General features: G+C 42.2%; 1 protein-coding gene across 4 annotated transcripts in view; it reads right to left on the bottom strand.

Annotated features, from left to right (window-relative positions):
* Positions 1–20862, bottom strand: part of FAM149B1 (family with sequence similarity 149 member B1) — a 1843046-nt gene that overhangs the window by 1069735 nt on the left and 752449 nt on the right. For all 4 annotated transcript variants that reach the window (XM_069610541.1, XM_069610540.1, XM_069610539.1 and 1 more), the window contains one exon: positions 13551–13667. In XM_069610541.1, coding sequence (XP_069466642.1) covers positions 13551–13667 — 117 coding nt within the window. The remainder of the gene's footprint in view (positions 1–13550; positions 13668–20862) is intronic.

The raw sequence follows: 20862 nt of genomic DNA, 5'->3' as shown, positions 1-20862 counted from the left end.
GAACACTCAAGAATTCCTATCTAATATCTTGTCTGAGTGGTACTGTGATGGGGATTCTGAACACTTCATTACAGCTGGTGACTTAAATAGTGACTGTCGTAAGTACGTGCCCATTTATTGCATAATTCTCAATACTAAGCATTAAAGGATAGTTCCGGGACTTTTTTTTTTTATTGTCCCTACGGTTCGGCCATGTGTTTTTAAGAATAAATCGGTAGATCGTAGAAAACTTTCCTATGGACCTTACCCGACTTTTCGTCCATTAACGCACTCGAAATCAGCCGCCATTTTCTGATAATCCTATCATTTTCCCCCTGTGCCCTGGCTCACCTGCTTTTGCGGCACTAAATCAAATCCCCCGCCCCTGAAACAGACTTTATCAAAACATTCATATTCCCCGCCTCTATTCGTGATGTGTCTGTGCTGCGTAGGCAAACGCGCCCAGGCGTCTTCTACGCGACTCCACACAGAACCCGGAAACCAACACAGATTAGCTCAACACAGCGCGCCACAATTCGGAATATGAAACTGTACTTTTAAATCAAACCGCAAGATTGTAAATTTGGTAAAGTACATTTATTTGACATCAAATGTTTAGAGAATATTCAGCGATTTGCATTTTTATTTGCTCACGTTCCAAAAAGTTCGTTTTGAGGCACGCGATGTTCCTTTGCTGTACACAGGGTCTTAGATCATCTCACAATGCAGCGCCACAATTCGGAATATGAAACTGTGGTTTAAAAGCAAACGGCAAGATTGTCCATTTGGCAAAGTACATTTATTGGACATCAAATGTTTAGAGAATATTCTGCGATTTGCATTTTTCTTTGCTCTCGATCCAAAATAGTTCGTCTTGAGGCAAGCGATGTTCGTGTGCAGTACACAGGGTGTTGGTTTACGATTAAATAAGCTCTTCGGTCGCACTGATAATCGCATGGCTGTTCCAACAACGAGGCACTAGGCCACCACAACGGTCTGTATGTTGCATCTAGCCGTTAGTACCGCGTAAGGGCATACTTGTACTTGGCGATCGTCCCATAAAATGGTCAGGGTGGTAACGTTGTTCACGCGGAGAAGCAACTGGCGGTTATAAAAGCCATCCGCCGGTGTCTGGTACTCGTGACACATACAATAATGAAGGATGTACCTGTTTTAAAAACATAAAAAATGAAATTAGTCTCACCATCAGATCTTTATTAAAATTATTCATTTTATATATTAGGTCGGGAAATTATTTCATAGCTAGGACAGTGCAACTGGGTATTATACGTCAATGGGGGGGCTGTAGGATACTGAGACAGTCCCCCAGTGCAGGGGTTGACAGGGAGGCAGTGCAGGTGGAGAGTGGAAGGGCCCAGGACCGAGGTCGCAGACAGTGGACCAGTTGTAGCAGGGGAGAGGGAGAGAGAAAGCAGAAGCAAAGAGGAAGGTTTTGAGGTGCTTCCGTAAAAGGAGATGGTTCTCCTCAAGATAGTGCGCGGTACAAAACAATATGCCACATAGAACGAACAAGTACAACTTAACCCGTCTTTAAAGCTACTGTATAGTAATTAAATTGCGGTATAAACTCATCTAAAGAGTTACTTACATTATATTTGCATTTTCCATTGTGTCTGTGCGTAGGGCAGCCCCGAAATACCACTCCTTCTATGCCGACGTTATTTCTTCTAATGAACGAACATTAAATGGCTTTCGTTTCTGAAATTATATTCATTATCGTTTCTTACGTTATTGCCCCACACCCCCAAAAAGAAGTCTTTCGGGATGGTCCCGGCCTGTCAAGGTCAAATAACAATAGAACCTTATACTGAGTCGTGGGCCATTCCGGCACCCGAGAAAAAAATCAAAGCAGCTGACCTTCACTTTGAACGAGCACACATTCCTAGTTAGCTACATTCAGTGTAAGGCCATCTCACAGGACTCACAGAGCAATCACTTTTATTTACACACTACATAGCTACACATATTCAATGGGCCTGCGACATGAGGAGACTCGAGAGAACAGACAATCAAATTACAATCATTTAAACCGTGATGTGTATTTCTCAATGAGCTCTTCTTTAGGTGGACATGGAACAGAGGCAATGTTGGGTGGCAATGCAGTTGTCCCCTGCACAGGTTCGTTCACAACTCCATGTATGTGCCTATCTAGGACATCAACAATAAGTCTCTCAATAAAGTCATATTGCATATCCTCAAACACTGGTTTGATAACCCATTGTTTACTTCTTTTAGTGAAGGCCTTATTGTAGTGAAGCGTCCCTAAAGTTCCGGTCGTCCTACTTTGTTGACGGCCAACATTATGGTTATGTGCCAAGACCGCTAGAAGAGTCCGATTTATCATGCCCTCCATGCCAAAATGCAATCGTTTTGGCCTGTACTTTAGGCACATATTGTGGAACACCTCCAAATCTCCTGTGTGGCAGAATTCCGTGAGTCCCCTCAAATCTCTTGTTATAGTTTTATCAAATACAATCTTTTCAATGGCTTTGTGACTGGGTGATGAAGGAATCAACCACTTCTTCTTCCGTGCCTCCTCTGTGGACAAATGGCCATGTTCACAATTGTGGAAATGTTGGTTTGTGGTCCAGCGGTGAACGTTGCTACAGTGTAGCATTACTGACCGCCATTTTTCCAGTAGAATTTCCAACGACCCTCCACATGTTTTTGAGCTCCACCAAAGATGGTTGCTGACTGACTTGGACCACTGTGAAATACCTTGCATATCTTTTTTTTTTACCTGCAGCCGACATTTTTTTATTGATTGTTTTTGCAAGATGCCAAACGTCAAATTGGTGATTTATATTTTTGTACTCTTCTCTCATTGTCTTGGCAATTGAAACGTGTCTGTCCGTGGCTATCAGGTCGATCACCATTCCCCGCGATTGTAGTTCTTGCAATGATGCTACAAAGCCAACTTTCTCCATGGCCACTGAGGATGTGCTTTGTGACACCTGCACGACCACCGAACTCACAATTTTCTTACTTTCCATGTCCTGAAAGTGGTAGGTGCAGTACTTGGCTGAAAATCCTGGGCTGTCGCACTGTCCATCACCGGCTAGCCTGAACCGTTTGCCCGCGAATGTACTATCAATAGACATTTTTTCCATTCTCCAAGCTTCGCTAATGGCTGGAAATAGATAATCGGTTTGGTATTTGTAGAACTGAGTTTTCGCAATGAAATGGATTCCCACAAACTGAAAGAAAGACTCTAACTTTTTAAAACTTGAACCACTAAAAAGTGCAGCCGCTGCACAAAGTAGATTGCCTGCTGGCAGTTGCCCCAGCATGGGTTGTGCAGACCATGAGAAAGGATGATATTTTGTACAGGTGGCATGTATTTTAAGGTTAGTGCCTCGAATTGCACGAGTCACATTAATCAATGGCTCCCCACATACTTCCCCACCAACCGAATGCCCACATTTCATCCGAATAATAATATCAATCAAACAACTATCGAATACAATGAATTTGGCCTCTTTCCTTATACTGTCACTCTGCATCCCAGCTGGTTCGGCCTGTAACGTTGAGGACATGTCACTCACATGAAAGGTAGAATCTCTGATATCGTCTTCCGCTATGTTCAGTGATATTGATGGTGTTTCATTGTCGTCCACTTCATTCTCTTCCATTGCAACATCTGTTCCTTCTCCGGCGATGGGTGAATAAAACAATTTCTTCAACTTTCTCGCGGTCTTAGTTTTTGCGGGTGTGGATTCTGTGAATTGATCTCCGACTGCATCCGGACTACCAGGAGGACATTCACTATCAATGGCTGGATGTGGTATAGCTCCGTTGTCAATCACTTCATATTCTTCCCATTGGCACGATGCATCTCCAGTCTCAAGTCCCTGCCAAAAGGTTTGACAAGCAACATCTCTCGTTCGCTTCACTGTCTGTGTAGATCTAGTTCGTACACCCACTCGCAACTAGAGGACAGATTGGAAAAGGGATGTTCAGTTTAAACACAATTTACAGTATTGAACTATTAACAGTGAAAAACAACATAATATAGTGACCAGGACACTAACCTTCTTTTGCTTTCTTTTCTTTGAAACTTTCTTGCCTCGAACTTCAACATCGGGACGCTGTTGCTCCGACTTGTGTGTGCATGTCTCCACTTCCTCTTGCGCTGCAACGACTATATTTTCATGATAAGCACATCCATCACGCACTGACGCTCCATCGACTCCCTGAAACATAGAACTTTCATTAGTATGTATAATAATATTGAAAACACAAAATGTACTTGGGGACCAATACCCACGTACATCTCAATAGCAAAACACGAATGAACGCTTTGTGTAGAACATTCAAACGACAATTATTCACGCATTGTTGATCTAGTTAGATGGAACTGTCAAGATCCATACCTCGGGCTCCTCATAGACTTCCATTGATGATATTATTGAAGATGATGCTTCAGTAACTCCCTGAAACACAGTAATTGCATTAGTATGGTTTTCTATTTTGTTAAAAAGAACATACACTTTGTGCAGGCGTCAACGGCTCATCTAAATAGACCTGCACAAATGATCAGTTGTCTAAAATAAATAATGGATATCTAAATATGATTCGATTTGCTCGATCGTTGGAAGTGTCACCACCCAGAGATCTGCATCAACTACTAGGGGTGATGTTCTTGTAGAAGAAGCTCCGTCATCTCCCTGAAACATAGTACTTGCGTTAATAAAGAAGGAAGTATAGCGGATGTAATCACGTCATATGATTTCGCTTGATCGAACTGTCAGTATCCATACCTCGAAATGCATAAGAACATCAAGGGACGATGTAACTGCGGTGCACACTTCTGCAAGCTGTTGCGCCGACCCGTAACTGCATGCTCCCCCTTCTTCTTGGACTAATGCTCCATCGACTCCCTGAAACATAGGACTTTCATTAGTAATTAACACAAAATTGAAAAAAGAAGACACATAGGAGGGCGACGACAGAAGGACATATCAATGGCTAAAAACGAAAGAAACATTGTGTGTAACAATCACGCTACAAGAATGCAAGATCTGATGATCTCCATCGATGGAACTGTCCGGAAACGTACCTCGAGCATCTGAGTGACATCAACGGTTGTCGTCAATGCGTTGGACTCCTCAGCATCTCCCTGAAAGACAGTACTTGCATTATTTTGGATAACAATAATTATAACTGAAAACAAAGACTAGAGGACGAGTACAAGGGTGTACCATTAGGTAAAATAATCACACGATAAATTAAAACTATTGATTTACATGCCTAAAACAAGTCAGTGGCAGAATAGCTAAGTAAGATTACCCGATAGGCGCTTGAAGTGGCTGATGACTGCAATAACGACACGGATGGAGAATCTTCCGCCTTCATATTGAGTGGATACATAAATGGGGAAATTATTGTTAGCTAATGCTACACACTACCGCAAGGCCGAGAGATAAATACGTAAACTTGACTCACCAGTGGAGGGATGTGGACGAATAGAGTGGGAATAGCGGTTGAGAGCAATTTTCGCTTCGCTCGCGGTGTGTTCTTCTTTATTAGCAATGATGTGGAGTACATGTCAGAGGTAAAGTGCCTGCTGCAGATGCGGTATCGATCACCCCTCTTGTCCGCAAAGACTTCTAGGACTCTACTTTCAAGCTCAGACGGTGGATATCCGCAATATCGGACCCATTCTCTTATCTGATCTATTGTCTTAGGGAAAACATGCATTATAGTACCTTCAGATTTACTATGAGTCGTCGAAGGGCAACCGCCAATGGAACAGGCAGGCATTGTGGAAAGTTCTGAAAAGTAAAGATCAACAATTCTCTATGAATACCAATGTGTTAAAAAATTAAATGACACATAAAAGGTTCAATGCAAGGTTCTTTTTGGTTCTTGGAACTATACACGTTATTCACATGCGGATAAGTATTTGAATAACTTTAAAAAAATAGAAAAATAATTTCACTAAACTCAGAACATGTGACTAGTTCCTTGCATGTACTGTCTTGAACGAAAAGAAATTGGACGCAAAATGATTATGGTATATGGCCTTACCTTGACGAACAAACAGTTAGATGCAGGGATCAGAGTAGTTTCTTGTCGTAGAACAGGGAGCAGTTCACAGGTTGCAAACTGACGAGTTTCCTCGAAGTGGTCACGGAAGTTCACAGAGACGAAGAGCAGATAACCATCACCTTCACGGGTTGACTAGCAAAGCGCAAAGAAGTTCTCATTAGAAATATGAAGTGGGTTATAAAGAATTCGAAACAGGGGTGTGTTTGTGAATGAATGACGTGTATATGTCGTGGCATTATGCGGTTTGCAGGGGGGGCGTCCAGCGTGAGGGGGGATGCTTGGCAGGAGACACGGGGTCTGGAGGTAGACATGGGAACAACAACCCATGCTCTATAGACCACTTTGAAGTGTACATGGTCTTTGGCACCTCTTGGCCTTTATCGCTCCCCGACAGCTCCACTTGCCAGCACAAGTACCCCGGTGCAAACTGCCTTTGATAGGGCGGGGGGGGGGGTGGATTGGGGCGGTGGTCGTGCAGACAAGACTCGTTTGCCGCAGGCCCTCACCAAGGAGAGGCCATCTAACTGCATGTAAGAGGCAGGCTGCAGGATCTAGTACATGGAAGGCAGGGGGGTGAGTTTATAAATACCTCACCCTCCCAGGAGAATATATGGGTGCAGTTCACCCTGGAGACCCTGGATGCCTAGGCAGTTAGTCAGCAGCAGGCTGGCCTGTGGTGGCAAGGCGGCACGGGCCAGAGGGGGTCATCTCTGTACCCGGTGCCCAAAAGGATGATTTATTATGATCAACCATATTGATTATTTACCTATAACCATGTTTTGTATCAATAAAATCCAACTGCCTTTTATTGCCAACGCTTGAACAAAGTGGTATGGTAAGTATTTTTGGGGGAGGAGGCAAGGCCGGGAGGCTTGATGCCAACCCGCAAAATAACATATGTATGTCTGCTGCATATGGGTTCAACGGTTATGTGGATTGAAGGTGGGCGGCCAGCGTGAGGGAGGATGCTGGCCGGAGACATGTGGTGTGACAAGACAAGGCACAGGAAGACTATTCAATGGAGACACACTAGATTCATTTAAAAAATCAAAACAACCATTGTTAAAATATATGTTGGGTTTTATTTTAGATCTTAATTTCAATTGAACATAAATAATAAACATTACACATTGTAAAGTTCCGGTTGCAGCACATCCAGGGAAAATCCGCGGTATTGTCCACTGTCGCTGGGGAAATGTTGTCTAATGGCAAGTACCGCACAGGCAGGTATTACTCTCCGAACGCGGTGTCCCAGCCTCCCGTGAAGCCACCAAGTGAAGCAACGATATGCCACCAGCCTGTACCACCTGTGAAAATGAAAGATGCAAACTGTATTAAAATGACAAAACATTCTTATCACTGTCGATTCAGGTAAAAAATGTCATTCTGCTTTGAAAAGAATTCTATCTAGAAAATGCACAATATGGAACCAATTTACATGCGTTCGAATGATATGTAGATGTAATTTTATATGTGGGATACGACCATGAAATAGTAGTGGCATCACTGACATCACAACCAGAGTATACTTACTCGTTACTCGGATTACGCGGACGAACAGTGCCGCGAAGTTCGTGCGTAAGCACCATCATCATCCTCAACACGGTCCGTGAGAGGCAGGCTTCCCTGAACTCTGGCAGCTCGGTGATGCATTGCGGACTTGGCTCGCCTTCCGAAATGTAGGCCAAGCACCCGGAATTTTCACGGCAGCAGCAGTTCTCCTCCTCAGTTGGCATTAGCTCGCACCAATTGCACGTGCACCAGGTGGAGACGCCGTCCATGCGACATGGTCCAGGCTCTTCATCCGTTGACTGGTCCTCCCAACTGCCGTCCGAATCCCCATCGTTTTCGCGTGCTTGCCTTTCCAGTAGTTCTTCCTCGGTGTACTCGGGCTCGTACATATACGGCATTATTGTAGCCATTGTGTGGTAAAGAAAGTAAAATAATTTACAGAGATGGTACAGGTGTTCACAAGGCCTAGAAGCGGCGAAGGTAGCTGACCAGAGCACAGAAACGAGTCACAGAATACTCAAAGTAACACAGAGAGAATAATGGAATCGAAAATCTGCTGCTGTGTGTTGTGAAACGGTGTGTTTATACTTATTGAGGAAAGAGGCATCCTGCCATTTCCATGGCGACACTTCATTAGCTGAGGCGCAGCGATTGTTGACACGAAACGTGCTTTGGCGTTGGGAAATGGGCGGTACGCGTCTGCTGATGTCAGGCTCAGGGGCGGGGGATTTGATTTAGTGCCGCAAAAGCAGGTGAGCCAGGGCACAGGGGGGAAATGATAGGATTATCAGAAAATGGCAGCTGATTTCGAGTGCGTTAATGGACGAAAAGTCAGGTAAGGTCCATAGGAAAGTTTTCTACAATCTACCGATTTATGCTTAAAAACACATGGCCGAACCGTAGGGACAATAAAAAAAAAAGTCCCGGAACTATCCTTTAACTCTTGTAGCTGGTATAATCTTATGAGCAACTGGGACTTAATCTGCCTTAATAGTGAAACGACCTTCAGTCAACCGTATTCTCTAACTTGGCAGAGGGGAATCCAGACATTGACAATTGATTACACATTTGTATCGCAGTCTATTTGAGATAAATGTGCTAAATTCAACATGGTATATTTCAATTCTAGTGATCATTTTGCTTTAACCAGCAGTTTTAGTAATGACTATGGGAGGCAATGCCCTTATGGTAGATAGTAGCGGCAGGCACTTAGCCTGGAGACATAATCCAACTATACAATTCAATGCAAAACTAGCTGCGTGCTGTGATCCCCTAAGCGATTAAGAAAAATATAAACTCTGAGGATTCCACATTTCCAATTTTTCTTTATTAAATAAACATCAAATTATGATGGGCTCAGGAAATAAACTCTGTTTTAACAAATTAGCCCAAGAGGAAAACATGTTTTAAGACAGGGGATACATGACCTCAGAAAATGGGGGGTCTCAATATTCGATTTCTACTGTAATTATTTAAACAATATAAAAACGCGATAAAGAATCAAACACATTCTTTGGCAGAAAGATTGTGAACAAATGTGCTGTATTATCTCAAATAACCAAAGCCAATCATTTTGTAAACTAGTTAATCCAATGGAGATGAAGCAGGGCAATAGCCAAGTCAAACCAATCCCTCATGAGAATGGTTACAATATTTTCAAGACCTGTATCCTACCCCAGTTTCGATTTCTATGGGCCTTGCATCCATTGCAACAAGCCCGAACAAGATAGACTTTGCGTAGAATGACATTAGAGATCTAATCTTGAAAATAAAACCATCTTGGGCAACCGCCCATAATGGTGTATCAAACATCACATTGAAGAGCAATCTCAAATTGTGGGTGGCTATACTTTATTCTCTCTTCAAAGAAACTGAAGGGCAAGACACAAGAGCCTTTAGGTTATCGTCCTATTGTCCTCCTTGACGTGGCAAGCAAAATATTTGCCTCTATAGTCCTGTCCAGATTGAATAATTGGGCTCATAAACAGGAGTACTGTGATACATATCAATCTGGTTTTCACAGAGCAGTAGGAACCCAGCTTAATGATTTCTTTCTTCCCCTAATTCTGAACAGAGGCCTGCTAAATAAAAGGGCTACATATCCAGCCATTATTGATCTGTCGTAGGCCTGTAGTGAATCGGAGCAGGCTTTGGGGCAAGTTGAAGGATTGGGACTTAACTGATTCTTTGCTGGGCACCATTATTCAAATGCACTCTTGTACCCAGATGAAAGTTAGACTAGATGGGTCTGGGAGAATGTATGAGCCAGTGAACTTGTGTCAAGGCTGAGTTTTGGCCCCAACTTTCTTCAATCTTTATATTGCAGATTTGTGTAATAAACTAAAAGGAGGCCAAAGCATTTGCATCAAAATTAGGTTTAATGCCTTATGTGAGACAGGCATAATATCAAGAGATGACAGACAACAGACTGTGAATTCAACAATATGACTTATTAATTATCAGGATGGATGGAATGCCTAACTTGCCCTATGACTATGGTGGGAGTTTCCCTACCTAAAGAAACTAAGGAAAGGCTATGTCCTTAAGTCCAAATCAAAAGCCCATCTCCGTCAGAACCTATGCTTGCCCTCACATCTAATACACAAATGTAGTGTAGGGTAGTCTAACTCAAATAGTGTTCAACATAAGGTCTGAAGCAGGTTTAAACTGTTCTCTCAGGACTTGAATGTAACTTCCCCCAAAGCACACTTGGTTTTAATATACAAAGTTCAGAAGGAGCTTAGGGTTTCCTTCCCCAAGCTTCAAGTACCGGTTCTCCAAAACAATATCCCAAAAGAGCTCAGGGTTCCCTTCCCCAAGCTTCAAGCACAGAGGTAGCAAACGTTCAACAAACACTTGCTCTTAAGTTTTCTTCAGCAAATTCCATACACTTGATTGAGGCTCTCTGGTCTGGGCACAGTTGCCAGGCCGCACAGTCCACCCATTACAGGTTGCGCAACCAAGGTCCCTGGGTGTTATGGTTTGGCTTCAGACCTTGTCCAAGCGTCCTCCTTGGCATTACTTCACTCTTTGTACTTTCATTTGTTAACTTTATACTTAGTCGGTCTCTTCCTTCACAGGGGTTTGCAGCCTTTAGGTTCTTTTGCTCCCACTTCATTGCTCCCCTTTCTGTCATTTGCCCAAGCGCTTTTACCACTTTCTCTTCACTCGTAGTGCTTTAAATACTTTTTATTCATCCTCAGATATCCAGAGACTTTTGAAACTGTGCCTATTGCCTGCACCGGACCACTCCGATATCCTGTTTCAAGACATTCTCTTGCCAACATCTCAATCTTTCTCTGTAACTCAAAAGGCTTTCAAAACCTTGCAACTCTTCTATACGCGATCACTCCGATACATAGTATCTTCGTACAGCCTTGTTAGCATAGCATTAGATTGTTCATACAGTTCAGAAGCACTCACAAGTTTATTGGTGACACGCGCCCACTCTGCCACAATGCATCTTCTTTTCCTCTCGCTCGTGCACTGGGTTTCCTTACACACAGAAACTCACTGGTCGCTTTATTTGATGCTGCGGTTCCTCCGCTCTCACAGCTTCTCACGAACTGAGGTCAGGGTCTCCCTACCTGCCCCTCAGTCACTCTTGGGCAGGCTACTCTGCCCAGGGGAACGAGCACTTGCAGAACCAAACAGGTAGTGCAGACACTGCATACGGCTTCCTTCCTCCGACCTCACCGTCTCCCTGGAGACACGGCTCCTTTGCCACGCTTCCCTGAGCGCCCTGCTCTGCAACTTTACAGTGTTCTCGCTTTCCGCTCTCCTCTGGTTCCCAACGGTCTGTCTTGGCTTCGCTGCTGCTCTCATCCTCCCTGCTGCTCTCGTCCTCCCTGCTGCTCTCGTCCTCCCTGCTGCTCTCGTCCTCCCTGCTGCTCTCGTCCTCCCTGCTGCTCTCGTCCTCCCTGCTGCTCTCGTCCTTCCTGCTGCTCTCGTCCTTCCTGCTGCTCTCGTCCTTCCTGCTGCTCTAGTCCTTCCTGCTGCTGCCATGCCACCCTTTTAAACACCTGTATCCCATCAAGGGTGTTCAGATGTGCTTCTCTTGTCTGTTTTGCCTGATTACAAATGCACCAATTACTGGGACATGCCTGACCTTCAGCTCTGCAGTGTTCAGGCTCCCTCTTCTTCGTTGCAGTACTATAGTTGTAGTTCAATAGGAAGTGTGCATTACTCTTAGTTGCCTCTTGCTCGTCGCAGTACGTGATGTGAGATTTACAGGGAACAACTGGAAAGGACTGACAATATCCCATAAAGACTGAGGGAGGGTCTGATAGGTCCGTGTTAGTGAAGGGGAATACCATGTCTCGCCTTCAGATACCGTCTGGCCAATCCCCAAGGACCCTCCAGCCAGGTGATCCTCCCTTGCTAGTCCAACCCCAGGGTCGGGATCCAAAAGCGACGGCCCTTCCCTGGCCACCTACCTGAACAGAAGATCCCTGGGGAGTAAATATGAAAGTAGCTTCAGGTTTCTCACAGTATGTACTACTACCTGGTGTGTGCAGATGATTTGGTCATCTTTGATGAAACTCCAATTGGACTTGAATGTAATTTGAATGCTTTGTGTGGCTATATGTCAGACAATGACCTCGAAATCAATTGTAAAAGTCAAAACTCCTAATTTTTACTAATGCTCACAGGAAGACATTCCCCTCATGGCATTTGGCCAAGAATAAGATTGAAACAGTTGAACAGTTCACTTATTTAAATTCCATCTTTTGCAAAAAATCCAGCTTTTATTTATATATTTTCTAGATTCCACTCTAAATGTATAATGCTCGGTAAACAGATGAAAAAAATGAATTTACATTTTGGCTGATATTCCCAATTACCTGTTTTACCCTATTATAAAATGAAGGTTATTCTCAGTTTATTGTATGGATTGCAGGAGAGCCTACATATTAGAGATGATCAGATTTGGCCTTAACTAGAAGGCATGATTTGGAGGAGAGCATTAGCTCTGCCCAACTGTCTCCCAATATCAGATATAAGGTATGAATTAGGCCTCTTGTCATTAGCATCTGTTACATGGAAACCTTTGACTCTTTACAGAAAAATAACTGATTTTCCAGCAAAAACTCTGTTTCTAGATCTAAATATTTTAATGAAAGGATGCAAGTATCAGGTATTTAATAATTAGTCTGAAAAATGTGATGGCTGAATAGTCTAAATAGGACCAGACCTGTTTTGCTAGATAATGCTCTGGCTATTACAAATGCAATAAATTATTATAACTGGTGTAATACCAGAGATGCGATATGCAAATATCTATTTTATACTGTTGCTTCAGAGGAAAAACCATACAACACAATTCATGACTACTTGAAACAATTCCCATGTTATAAATGGAGATCACTCTATATGTTATTTAAATTTAACCTCTTAACAATTAATGAGGTTATTGGCGCAAGAAGTAAGTGATATTGCTGTTTCTGTATGGATACAGAGGCAATTGAAACAAAGTACTGACTGCCCCAAACTCCAAGGAACAAGATATAAATATTTTGAGGACCTTTCAGCAGATCATAATACTACTAGTACAGCTATCTTGTGGCTATGTATTTGTGCAGTAAAACAGGTATCTTTAATACTGGCAAACTTAAGCTACACATATAAAAAGTGTAATCTGGTAATGAATTAAGCTTATAAACACTGTGCGATTAGTGTCTGGATTCTAGGATAGTGTCATTTACCGATTCATTTTAATAATTATAGATGATTGTTTTTCTGAACTTGATTTTAGCTATATAGGTTTTAAACGGACTAATGAACTGTATATAATTGTTGTCTTTATTTTATTTTTCATTTCTTTTTTTTTTCTCTTGTTGGTTGTATAAACCAAAACACACAAAAAATAAAAACAGAAAGTAGCCAGGTAAGGCATTAAATAGAAAGTGGAGAGATAGAGTACAGGGTAAAAACAGTTTACAACGTGATCAATATATGAAATGTAAAGAAGGTTGTCAGTAACTTACTCAGTAAAATCCTTTTCTTGAGAAGAGCTAATGCTTGGCGACTCTGATGAACTGAGTGAACTGGCATACCAGCCATAACCATCATCAGTTGGAATCACAATCTGTTCCCCAAGGATCCTACAAAATTCCAATCACATTAGCAAACTGCACAACAAAAGAAAATACATACATTACTTACTTTTAAAAGAGAACTTTATTATGATCAACACATGTACACTTTCCTTCTGTGGACAAACATGCCTGTCATGGTAAAGATTCTATAAGCAATCAGAATAGTTTTATCAAGTCACATTTCTTCAATTCTAGTTTTAGTGAAATAACATGTTTTTACAACAAAGCATCGAAATTGACTCCCTCTATTATTGTAACATGATTTCAAATTAAGTGGAAAAACATTTGTCGCAGGTTTGACACCTCACATGACACTGTGAAACCCAAAACAGTCTTAAAAATGGTTTAATGACTTTACATGCACAAGGTAACCCACTAGTGACGGTTTATAGTGATCAAGTCGAATCACAAAATGTCGAAAGTCAAAATGTGGAAAAAAAATGTCCGAAAAAAACAAAAATTCTGAATGTCTTTTTTTAAAATGTTCTGTTCGAAATGGTGGGGTTCACCCCCCCTTTTTTTTAAAAAAAAACCCCTTTTTTTAAAAACATGAAAGCCAAAAAAAAAACATGTAAAATAAAAAATGACATTCTAAATTTATTTCTTCGACATTATGTCTTTCGACATAATGTTTTCGACTTATTCAGTGCCTACCCTAAGTGACCATGGCAATAGCGGATTAATAGCAGCTGAATATTTAAACCTTGTTTTCAATTATGAGGTTTGTATAAAATCGTATTCATATCACGCCCTATATAATCTAAAGACATGCTTATTAAATGATGCATTTCTTTTCACTGGTACTGTGGTTTCAGATCTTAACGCTGAAGCATGGATGTAAAGAAATATTTTACCTCACTCACTGTCTTTTATTGTTAGAAAGTAAACTTGCAAATAATGAATAGCTAGAAACCTTAAATATTTACCACATAACCCCTCTTCTGCTGCATATGGTCAGACTTCAGCAAAAACGAAACATTCTTGCCGCTCAAATAGATGACAAGTCACAACAACGCAGCATGGTAAACAAACTGCAGCTTGTGATATTCTGCCTAAGCCACCTTTCCTCCTCTTCACTGTTAATAAAGCCTTATTGACCGAGACAGAGGAAAGGGTAATTGCCATGGGATAAGGACCCGCCCACCTTGGGCCATAAGTTGTGGAAGGGTCATTATCCCAAGTGTTAATGACCCCTTGCAAGGTCTAAAAGGCTATTAATACATAGCGGTAAAAAAAAATACATGATTTGGAGTTTCCATGGTGCAGTTAATAGTGAGTAACAGTAATAAACAAACTGAGTTAGTAAATTAAATGTTTTTGAGAACTGGTAGGCTCAACTCAGTCCTACATACTACAGAGTTCGATAAATTCAATACCATTCATAACTGTCATGAATCAAGGACATTCATACCATGCATCCCGGCGCAAGCACATTCAGACTTCCCCTTCGCTCTCAGGGGCATTTCATGGAAACAACACCAATGTCCCGCCACGTAGTAAACAAACTACAAGAGCTCAAGACAATAGCACTATCAGCGGTTTCAGCCGCGTAGGCAGTGGAGGTTGCCATGTCACTTGGCTACCCTGCAACGAACAATCGCTGCAAGTCACGTGACACGTTCATAGTCATGTGTCTTGTTTCCTGGGCAACAAGGCTAAAAGGATGCTCAGCGGTGTTCACTGCTTCTCAGCTGTGTTCCCGGCCGGCACCAAGCTCTTCGAGTTGCTCTTCTCGTTTCTTGCTACTGTTTCCTCGATTCTTGGACCTACGCTACGTTTTTCTGGACTGCTTTTTCTATGCTACTTGATTTTGCCATTTCTCTTGGATTCCACCTGTTACTGAACCCGGAACTGTTAAAAGGACTGCCTTGAATTTTCCTTCTTGTACCTTGCTTTGGAACAGTGTGTTGCGTGCCACAAGCACCATCTTTGGCTGCATCACAGCAGGTGCTGGACTTTCTCTTGCACAGATTTGCACCACGTTAGCAGGGGATTTCACCTCCTGCACTGTGGGAGGGTCACATCCTCTCCTGCTGTAGAGCCTGTCTCCAGCTTCTGCCTCGGTAGGTGGGCATTTCTTTAGTTTCCATTGCTTGCATTAACTAGTTGATTTGCCTGCAATTGTGGTGTTTTCTTTACAGCTGCCTGGGGACCCGGTGCTGTTGTTCCAGCCAACTGTGGTCTCAATAACCAGTCACCGAGTATATTCTTATCTCCTTGACGGGTGCTTGGGGACGGAGGTATTTATAGTCCACGTGGTATTCAAGTTTTGACAATAACACCTGTTAAGCAAGCATCAAGATAAAATTCAGTTTGTGATGTGTACTTTGTAATGGTAAACATGAGAGCTAGGGTGTATGGTGGCACCCTAGCAGTGGTTTAACACAACATAATCGAATATATACACTGGAGAGTTTGTAAATGTTAGTGTATACAGTTTACCATCATTGAAATTTAATTGAAAGCCTGCATTTTAACACTCCTTTCAAGAGCAAACATTAAAACAGAAAAAACAAATGCTACTAAAATGACAAGAAGCATTTGTGTGGTAAATACCTTTTAAATAAAACAGCTTCTCATATTCAAACAAAGCATAACGTTGTTATATTTGTTTGTTTTATTAAGCTTCTAAAGTGTCATATACCAAGGCGCTTTACAAAATTAACGAATTTGTACAATAAGATATACCAGATGAAGTCAGAAAATAACATGAGGAAAAGACGAAAGAATACCAGACAACATGAAAATTAATTGATGGTCTGCAAAAGTAGTAAAGTTAAAGGTTAAGCAGTAATGAAAATTGCAAGACAAAAACCAGGCCACTCGTAGGAGCCATTACTTAAAGAAGTCAAACATAACGAAAGAAAAGACAAGCCCAAGAAGCAGCTAAATTAAAATTATAATGGGCTCCCTGATGCTGAGTAGTAGCGAAGGCAGCATTAGGTGCACGTCTGTTTGGGGGCAATGGGCTGGACAGCTCCTGAGGGAGACCAGCATGCTAAATGATTCAAAGTAGATTGCGGCAGGTGAATATTTTCTGTGGTGAGGCATTAACATCTCCCCGAATTAGCATATGAAGATGAGCAAACACTTACTGTTTTACTGTAAAATACTTAATCCCCCCCTCAATTCACTTTTTACAGACCTTTTTGATGAATCACTGGTAGACTGACCGTACAATACGTTCTTTCACAAACATATGCATTAAATTACTTAAGAGTTAGAAGTCACCATTTATATTCTTATACATAATCCTACCCGTGTGAAAACAGCATTTTTAAGGAAGAACTGGATCAATACATTAAGAAATCCAAACTATTTTCTCACGTATCGCTGGGCACCAAAATGTGGGGACTGTGGCCCCCTATTTGAACAAATATCCCGACGCTAATTGGTTTACTCATTTCAAGAGTTTTAGATTTAACCTATTGTGATGAATCAGAGATGATTCTCAAGGAACCCTGGCCTGTGTCCCTTTTTCATGTGGCCACAGAAAGGCAGAGGCTTCCTGATCCTGACCCTAATGGGTGTTGTTCTAAGGGAGGACCACATGAGAGGGGAATCTGGTGAGGATAACTGGTTGAAGTCATTTACTAACTTCCCTAGAGATCCTACAGTTGTAATAGCCTATTGCAGAATGAAGGTCTCTGAAGAAAAAAGTAAACTAAATATTGGAATTTCATGTCCCATATGCTCTGAGTACTGGGACTCTGAGGCACTAAACTGTAGTATGCCGTCAAGTGGTTCTAGTGACCCTAAACCTGAGCGGGACCTTTGAATATTTAAGGCCTCCTCGGGGGCAGGCCATTAGATCCAGAAGGTGGAGTTGCAGAGACTACCAGTCGCAGTTGCAGCAGCAGAAGAAGAAAGGAAACGCAGCCGCCGGATCTGCCACTATATTTGAAGCGGATGTTGGTCCTGATAGCTTCTCCAAGATTGCTAACCTTAACTGCAGAGGTTGCGCTGAGGCAAGCAGTGTTGGAGCAGGCTTTTCCCCTGGAGGGAGAGGCTCTCTGGATTACATGCTGTGCCCCAGTGGCTGGTGAGCACCGGTATGCATTAGGAGCGAGAAAAGCTCCTTTCCCGATCAGTGCGGGCAGTGGGAAAACCAAAGCAGTCTGCTGTGCAGGAGGCAGCAGTAGAGGTAGAACGAGCAGTGGCAGCGGATCGAGCGGACCCATGTGCACTAACCGGTGAGTTTACAATTGTCAGGTAATCCCAGTACACTCTGTAATCAAACACTGGCTACGGATAACAATTTTGAATACTGAACTAAAATAAGGAAGTCATATTTGTGTAATAAGAACTTAGACTTTGTAAAAAGACAAAAAGAGAAAAGTTATAATCATTGATACCAAAGCCAACACCATTGCCAAAGTAAAGAGGGGGCAATACCCCCAGTGGAAAAATAACAAGAGAACATTATTGCAGAAAGATTGTAACCATTATTGCCAGAGGGAGGAAAGACACTATTTAAGCAAGAAATCAACACGCATTGCCTAAGCCAAAAAGGGGAAAGTGTAATAAAGAAACATTGCCAGCAGTTATTTGATGTGAAAGTGGGAAAACAAAAGTGGCAGCAGAGAAGCCCTCCTGGTAGAAAGTATCAAGGAGGAGAGGAGTATAACCTGCATGACATGTGGCAAATACAACAGGGGAACAAACAGCTTCAACGAGTATCATGTCTTTCCAGCAGGAGTTGTGACTTTTGATGTTGTTGAAAGTCAAAGACTTCTCCAAATGTTTCGAAGTAAATCTCACCACAGAGTGCTTGTAGTAGATCTGGTCTTTTTTGATCTGCAGAAACACATGACACACATACAAATTCATTCATGTTATTGATGTGTTGTACGGTGTGCAGTCATAATGTCGACATCAATAATGTCGACAGTCAAAATGTCGACAAATTAATGTCGAAAAACAATAATGTCGACAAACAAAAATGTCGACATTATTCGATATTTTTTCGACATTAATTTAGTGTATGCATAAATACATAAATAAATATATGATGTGTTGAGTATGAGGGGTGGTTGGGGGGGTGTGGGGGGGTGGCAGGGGGGTGTTGGGTGAGGGGGGGTTGGGGGGGGACCCCCCCATAGTAAATACAATTTTTATTTATTTAATTATTGAATAAATAAATAAATAAATAAATAATTGGTATGTGTTGAGTATGAGGGGTGAAAGGGTGGTTGGGGGGGGTGTGGGGGGGCGGCAGGGGGGTGTTGGGTGAGGGGGGGTTGGGGGGGACCCCCCCATAGTAAATGATCCTTTTTTAGGTTATTTATTTATTGAATAAATAAATAAATAAATAAATAATTGGTATGTGTTGAGTATGAGGGGTGAAAGGGTGGTTGGGGGTGTGGGGGGGGTGGCAGGGGGGTGTTGGGTGAGGTGTTGATAGTTTTAAGGGTTTATAGTCATAATGTCAAAAAAAAAAATGTCGACATTTTTTTTTCGAAAAAATGACTTTTTACATTATAAGTATAGGATGTCGACATTATTATTTTCGACATTTTTTTTTCGACATTTTTGTCTGTCGACATTTTTTTTTCGACATTATGACTATAAACCGTGTTGTACTATGTTCAAAACGCCAAGTTCTGTGTTATAAAAATTGGTTGACAGAGAAAAACTATATATCAGCAATGAAGTACAAATAGATGTATGCACGGTTTCATTTATTGTTACCTGTGTTTGCATCACAACTGTACACTTTGTCTGAAATGCACAATTATGTTTTAGAAAAATAACAAAAGATTTGAAAAAAAAGTTTACAGCAGTATGAGGCAAAAACTGCTTGCGATTAATACAAAAAGTAATTCACCAATGGAGTAGTACCTGGCAAACACCAATAAAAGTGGCTTGACCAAATTTGAAAAGGTCTAATTGCATGAAGATCTGGTGCAATACATATACTTCTACTTGGATTACTAGTAACCATGGTTGTTGTAGGGTTTTTGTGGGACTGACTTATTCCAGTCACTCCTATGAAGAACGAATACATACATGAATCAGAGTATGTCGAACCTGCAAGTGGCAGGACTTTTTCCCTGTAACCTAAGTGGCAAGCCCCTGCCTAAAAGAAGAACAAGTTAATTCTTACCTTGTAACGTTCTTTCGACGGGATGTTTCTCCGACGTATTCCTCATCTTAGATATCTCCTTCCAGCTCTGCTGGCCTCGGAAAATTTTTTCTCTCTAGAGGGCGCTGCGCGTCGACGTCCTCCGAGTCGATGTCCCTCGACAGCCGCCGTATCGACGTCAACGTCATCCTGCCTATAAAGGCCGCGCGCAGCGTCCGTTGCTCAGTTCCGTTTTGTAGCCCACAATAATACTTTCTGGACTAAACTAATCACCCTGAAGGAGCGTAAGCTGCAACAACAAGGGAAGTAGAACTGCGGGGATGGATGGGAGGGTCGATGAGGAATACGTCAGAGGAACATCCCGTCGAAAGAACGTTACAAGGTAAGAAGTAACTTGTTCCTCGAAGGGATTGTGTCCTCCGACGTATTCCTCATCTTAGATAGGCTCCCATAGCAGTATTCTATTATCGGAGGAGGGAGTACTGACTTCACGCTGTCTTCTATTGATGAAAAGAATGCAGTACAGCCCTTCCAAACCTAGTCTCTTGACTGGAGGAGGAATCCAAATTGTAAAAACGTGTAAAGGTATGGACAGACGACCATGTAGCGGCCGCACATATGTCTTTAACCGGCACGCCTCTTTTGAGGGCCGATGAAGCTGCAATACCTCTGGTCGAATGAGCCCTAAGGTTTTGAGGGGGCTCTTTCCCTGCCAGTTTATAACATTCCAGAATGGCTAGAATGATCCATCTGGAAATGGTCTGCTTAGTTATTGGTAACCCCAGCTTGTGACCTGCGTAACCTACAAACAGCTGGTCTGCCTGTATTATCCTGGCTACTCTACTGATGTAAAAACTTAAAGCCCTCCTAGGGTCTAGCCTGTGTAACCTCTCTTCCTCTTTCCCCGGGTGAGGAGGAGGATAGAAAGATGGTAGGGTAATCTTCTGAGTGATATGGAATTCAGAAACCACCTTTGGGAGGAAATTAGGCTTCACTTGCAGGACAACTTTGTCTTTGTGAAATATTGTGTGAGGGGGTTTACAAGAAAGCTTGTAATTCGCTCACCCTTCTAGCAGATGTAAGTGCTATTAATAAAACAGTTTTAAGGGTAAGGAA

The sequence above is a fragment of the Ambystoma mexicanum genome, chromosome 8 (genome assembly GCF_040938575.1).
Source record: "Ambystoma mexicanum isolate Mex_15411 chromosome 8, UKY_AmexF1_1, whole genome shotgun sequence".
NCBI lineage: Eukaryota > Metazoa > Chordata > Amphibia > Caudata > Ambystomatidae > Ambystoma > Ambystoma mexicanum.
This window is presented reverse-complemented; position numbering and strand designations above follow the sequence as displayed.